This window comes from Panthera leo, chromosome C1, assembly GCF_018350215.1.
Source record: "Panthera leo isolate Ple1 chromosome C1, P.leo_Ple1_pat1.1, whole genome shotgun sequence".
NCBI classification, from domain to species: Eukaryota; Metazoa; Chordata; class Mammalia; order Carnivora; family Felidae; genus Panthera; species Panthera leo.
In genome coordinates this window covers 18,234,175-18,240,000 of record NC_056686.1, presented here as the reverse complement: position 1 = coordinate 18,240,000, position 5,826 = coordinate 18,234,175, and the positions used below count along the sequence as shown (strand labels likewise).

General features: G+C 49.6%; 1 protein-coding gene across 13 annotated transcripts in view; it reads right to left on the bottom strand.

The window, feature by feature from the left end:
• The window catches only part of SRRM1 (serine and arginine repetitive matrix 1), a 37,794-nt gene extending 32,640 nt beyond the window's left edge, over nt 1-5,154 (bottom strand). For 3 of the 13 annotated variants that reach the window (XM_042948803.1, XM_042948804.1, XM_042948797.1), the window contains exons 1-3: nt 3,639-3,780; nt 641-730; nt 265-387 (exon numbers count right to left, since the gene is read on the bottom strand). In XM_042948803.1, the coding sequence (XP_042804737.1) occupies nt 265-387; nt 641-730; nt 3,639-3,659 (234 nt within the window). In that variant the 5' untranslated portion in view covers nt 3,660-3,780. Of the gene's footprint in view, nt 1-264; nt 388-640; nt 731-3,261; nt 3,281-3,638; nt 3,782-4,152; nt 4,306-5,135 lie in introns of those variants that run through there. The other 10 variants (XM_042948795.1, XM_042948802.1, XM_042948796.1 and 7 more) reach the window with 7 other exon arrangements.
• Nucleotides 5,155-5,826: the final 672 nt, after the last annotated feature.

Genomic DNA, 5,826 nt, shown 5'->3' with positions numbered 1-5,826 from the left:
ATTAGAAAATTGCTGTCAAAGTAACTTAACATGTAACAGCAAAATTACAAACAATAAGTTTGATTTTTCACCTGTGTAGCTTTCAAAACTATGTACCTTCACTAAACTTCCAGCCTTAATAGTTGTTTACAAAGTGAATTCTTTTCACAACAAACATTGTAAAACAACCCTCCTATATTTGCACTCCATAGAAAAATTCAGTTTCCATAGATTCACAAAATTATGTCACATATTCAGAAATAAGAGCCATTTGTGTATTATTACCTTCACTTCCAGCTGGTTGAATATAAACTCAATCACAACATCATCTTCAAACCCAAGGATTTCCGTTACTCGTTTTGTTATCCAAGGCTTTATAACCTCCAAATTTACTTTGCTCATATCCACCTGATAAAGCATACAAGAAATGACTGAGTACAGGGTTCACAATCCTAAAAGAAAGCTCACTGCAGAGTTTTGCCCAACAAAATTCCTTTTAACCGATGAAATTTTTTTGGTGTAACACGCTACAATATGGCTCATTCTTATGTGGCTGTGCTACTCTGTGTCGTTGTTGCTAAAAGGTGGAAAATGTTTAACAGTCCCAAGATGAACCAACTGTGCTATAAAGGTGCAAAAGCAGTTTTATCTAGAAGAATACCTTTTTTTCTAGGCATTCTGCAAATTTCAGCTGCTTCAGTAACTTCTTCTGTTTGTTGCTGAACCGATTATCCTGTTCTGCACTTGTTCCCTGTGGGAAGAGAAACACATTTTAATTAAGAGTTCAAAGTTAAATTTCTGATTTTTGTCAGTTAATCATGGCCATGACCTTTACAGTAGAAGTAGGGTAATCAAGTAAATAGAAAACACCACAGCTAATACTCATAGGTGTAGAATGCATACTTTTTTCCCAATGAAGCTGACATTTTAAAAATTTGACTGTATTTAAAAATTACAAAACATAAACTTGTTGTAACAGGTCAATATGGCAATATTGCATAAAGCTAGCACCTCCCCCACAACCAAGTTAAGTTTGATGTGTATCTTTTTACGCCTTTTTCTATGTTAAAAGACATTTAAGGCTTTTTTGTGTAAATAAGAACACACTGAAATATTTACTATACTTAATATACTTCCAAACAACACCATTAAATTTCATCCTCTTCTGAAAACCAGTAGCATGCTTGCAAATTACGGTCATGCCTATGAACAAGCGGAAAAGGAAAAAGAAAACACGCTGGGACTGTATGTTGGTTTTCATAACTTTGAGAACATGGAATCTGTTACAGGTCTACCCTAATAATTAACTTAATTTCAGCAATAAATTTGGAAAAATGAGAGCTTACAAATACTACAGGAGATTATCAAGTGATCACTAGTTAATCTGCATTTTCTCATTCCAAGTGGACCAAATAAAAAAAATAACTGGCTATGTGATGTGAAATCTACTGATGGGTTCACGGAGTTGGCCACCGTCCCTTGGAAAGTGATCGGGAAAATTTTGTCTAGGAAGGTAAAGAACCTGGATTAGAATCCCAATTCTGCCACTACTTAAGCCACATGACTCAAAGCCCATTACTTAACCTTTTTTACAATGCTTTCTTACTTGCTAAAATCTACTTTGCAGGGCCGAAAAACTCAAAATAATATATGTAAAGTAACTGGCATGTGCCAGAAGTTCAACAAATGAAAGCCATCATTTTGATCTTAAATGAAAAATTCAGTTTACTATCTTGTTGGCAGTGTACTAAAAAGTAATTGCCCTAAATTCTTGCAACTCAGTTTAAATCCAGTCAACTCCTTGAAGAAATTATAGGTAGTATATAACTCCCCCTCCTTTCGTCCAGGTTTTTAATAACACCAAAAGCAAACTTTGTTTTAAAATTTATCAACCACCGGGGGTGCCTGGGTGGTTAAGCGTCCGACTTTGGCTCAGGTAGTGACTTTGTCTCAGGTAGTGACGGTCCATGAGCTCAAGCCTCACGCTGGGGGGTGGGGGGTGGGGGGCTGTGCTGTCAGTTCGGAGCCTGGAGGCTGCTTTGGATTGTGTCTCCCTCTCTCTTTGCCCCTCCCCCACTCAGGCTCCCTCTCTCAAAAAACGGGCAAACGTTAAAAAAATTTTTTTTTGATTTATGAACCACCTTGTTCTTTTTCTGTTGGAACTCCTTTCCACTAAAGGTCATAACAACAAGAAAAGAAAAATCAAAATAGGCTTTTGTGTCAAAATATTACACTGGATCACAGGAAATACTGAGTACTTACTACAAAATACTTTTATGAAAATTAGAAAAGAGTTCATTAACAGCATGAAAATGTGGTAAGTACTCTCAATTCAAACTATCATTATGGAAATAACTACAGTTATCCTTCGCACAACCTAAGAAATCGAATAACTGGCTGGGAATAATACTGCGACTTTTGATGAAAAACTCATTGGCACATTTAAAGCCAATTCAAGAATTTCAACGTCGGCTTCAGAGTGTCCAGAGTTACGTTCTCTCAAGTCCTGGTCCTTCCCCTCTTTCAACTTTCCCTTTAAAAAACATGCAAACTGCATTATTAATACGCCCCAGGGAGCAGAGAGGCGCAACGTATGTTACACCAAGTATGGATTTTGACCCAAACCACCGGTCTCTTATAGGGTCGGTTCTGCACTGAAAGCATTTGCAAACTCTAGTCCTATCAGTGTCACTTCCCATCCATCTAGATCTCTCCTAGGTACCCGTTTCCTACAGAAGCGGAATACGGGGCAAACGGGCCCTGCAGTACCAGCCGGATAAAGTCTGGGCCCCGAGCACCAACTTCGACGAGGTGGCTCCCCCGCCCGCAGGTGCTGGGAGCGTGGCCCCGGGACAATCTAGGTAGGTAAGGGGCCCCTTTTCTCCAGCGGACTTCAAAAGAAAGAAACAAACGGGGGTGGGGGGTGGGGAGCGGCGTGCGGGAGGGAGAGGGGCTCTACCCCGTGCCCCTGCCTCCATACACGTGCACACTTTTTGTTGCACCCGCTGCCCTCAGAGTCTCAGATTCAAACGTTCCAACGACGTATTATCTGAGTTCCCCTCCCTAAAGGGATATCAAATTGGGCGGGAGTTCCCGCGAACTCTGACCCGCGCCTTCGCGAAGACTTAGGACCAGGAGGGACGACGGGGGAGGGGGTGGTTGGCGCCGCTCTCGAGGGAGAAGCCGCCGAACGCCGTTTCCTGTCCTCTCCTCTCTCTAACACGCTCTCCTGGGGCGGTACCCCTAGCCCGTACTCTCCAGAATCCTCCCGCCGCCAGTCACCTCAGGGCTTCCCTCCGGCCTCCCCCCAGGGACTTCCTCCTCGCGGCCCAACTAGGCCCCAGGACCCGGCGGCGCGCGCGGCTCGGCCTGCAGGCCCCACTAGGCAGGCGAGCGCCGAGGTACGGCTCTGGCCCATTCCCGCCGCCATTTTCCGGCGACCGTCGCTGCCGCGTAGGGGGGACGATCCCGGAGGAGGAGACTGCGCAGGGGCGCACCGGTCTCCGCCGCAGGGCAGGGGGGAGCGTCCGCCGGCACGGAGGGCCGCCAGGATCTTCGAAGCCTCCCCTCGGTGGCCACACCGTCCCGAGCTTAGGCCTCCTGTCGGGCCTCACCGATGAGGCCCTCACCTCACCCCAGATCCCCGCGCTTCTACTTACGCGGAAGAATCCCGCGTCCATCTTGCTGCCTCGCTCGGAGATCGCTCCCTATCCCAAGATACACCGCGCCGCCGCGACGGAGGGCGGGACCGGCAGGGAAAGCCGAGCGCCGGGACGCAGCGCGCGCCGTTCCACCCGCCCCTTCGGCCGACACGAGGCCGCGCCTGCTCAGTGCGGGGAGCACCCGCCACGCGTGCGCATGCGCGCCCAAGGGGGCGAGCCGCTGCCGGACTCCGAGACTCCCGAGTAGCCAGGCCGGGAGGAGAGTCTCGCGACCGCAGCCAATAAGAACGAGAGAAAAAGAGAGAGAGAGAGAGAGAGAGAGAGAGAGAGAGAGAGAGAGAGAGAGAGAGAGGCAGAGAGAGAGAGTTGGGTAGCCCCGCCCTGCGAATCCTTTTGTGGCACTGGAGCAGCCTTGTTCGCGCAGCGCCGCTTGACCCATCGTTCGACCCGTAGTGGAGGAGGCCTCCCGCCCTGGGGGCTCCATGGAGCGATTGAAGAGAAAGGCAGTTACCTCAGAGTGACGCGGGCGGCGCGGCCCGCGCGCGGAAGAGAAGCCTGCCGGCCTCTCCTGTCATCCTGGAAGTTGTGACTGTGTTGGTTTTACGAGTCCACGGGTGACTAAGATCGGCTCCCGCCCCGTGGCCCCGGTCTCCTGGGCTTCCTCCCCCGGTCGGCGCACAGCTGCCTCGTTTGGGGAGCTGGCCGAAAACGCAAACGCCCGTCGGAGGAGTTTCGGCTCCGGCCGCCCGGTCACCACGCCGACGGGCAGGAAGCGGACGAGAGCGCCCGGGCCCGGGGCTGCGGGTCGGGCGGGGCTCCGCCGGCTCGCCGCCCAGCGCGGGAAGGCGCGTGTCCCTCTGGCCATATTTTATAAAGTTAGCTCTCCCTGCGCGCTCACGCCCTCCTTGCCCATCCTGCCCTGGCCCGCATCACGCCCCGCACCGTGTGGATGGCGTTCCCGCGGCTCTGAATACGAGTGCTGTGCTAACAAAGTCGAGCTCAGGCTCCTCTCCCGATCTTCCAGCTGGTACAGGCAGCTTCCTGCTTGGCATTTCCACTTGGAGAGACATCCCCAACTTAACGTGTCCCGGAACCGAACCCCTGATGCCCACCCTTCCCTTCCCCCTCACTCCTCACGCACCCCCAGAAGACCGACCTGCCCCTCCCAAGGTCCCCCCGCCTCCGTCGATGGCAACATCTTTCCTGTGTTGAGGCCACGAGCCTTGGTGTTACTCCCGGACTTCTCTTTCTCTTTCACCCCGCTTCCAGACTACCCACTCAGCTAGGATCCTGGCTCGAGGCGCCGTCATCTTTTGCCCGAACCTCCGCACCGGCTTCCTAACTGGTCTCCCTTCTTCTACCCTTGTCACTGAGCATCTTTTCTAAATGCAGCAGTCAGAGTGATCCTATTAGAAACCCTTAGTCATGTCGCTCTTAAGCCCCAAACCTCCCCAAAGTCCCTCATTTTTCTCAGAACAAAGGTTAAAATCCTACCTGATGGCTCCCCTGTTTCTGTGATCCTCTTCCTGGGGCCCTGACACTGCCCACTGCTTGAACTTTCTAAGCTTGCTATTGCCTCACAACCTTTGCACTGGTTGTGACTTCTGCCTAGAACGCTCTACCATCAGGTATCTCCTTGGTAAATTTCAGGGTTTTACTCAAGGATCACCTAGTCAATGAGGTCTACCTTGACTATCCTCCTGGAAATTGCTTACACACTCTCTAGAACCCTGATGCCTCTAATCTACTTTGCTTTTTCCCATAGCTTTTACCACCCTGTAATATTTATTTGCCTATCTTTAATGTTTATTGTGTGTTCCCCACACTAGAACGTAAACTCCTTAAAGTCAGGGCGTTTGTCTTTCTTGCTCACTGATGCATCCCTAGCACCTAGGACAATGTCTGGCAGGTCGTAGAGGCTCAGTAAGATTTATTTTTTAAACTTTTTGTTAATGTTTATTTATTTTTGAGAGGAGGAGACAGACCACGAGCAGAATAGGGCAGAGAGAGACAGAGACACAGAATCGGATGCAGGCTCTGAGCTCTCAGCACAGAGCCGGATGTGGGGGCTGGAACCCATGAGTCATTAAATCATGACCTGAGCCAAAGTCAGACGCTTAACCCACTGAGCCGCCCAGGCACCCCTGCATAAAATTTATTGAATGAATGACAGCATTGTCAAAGC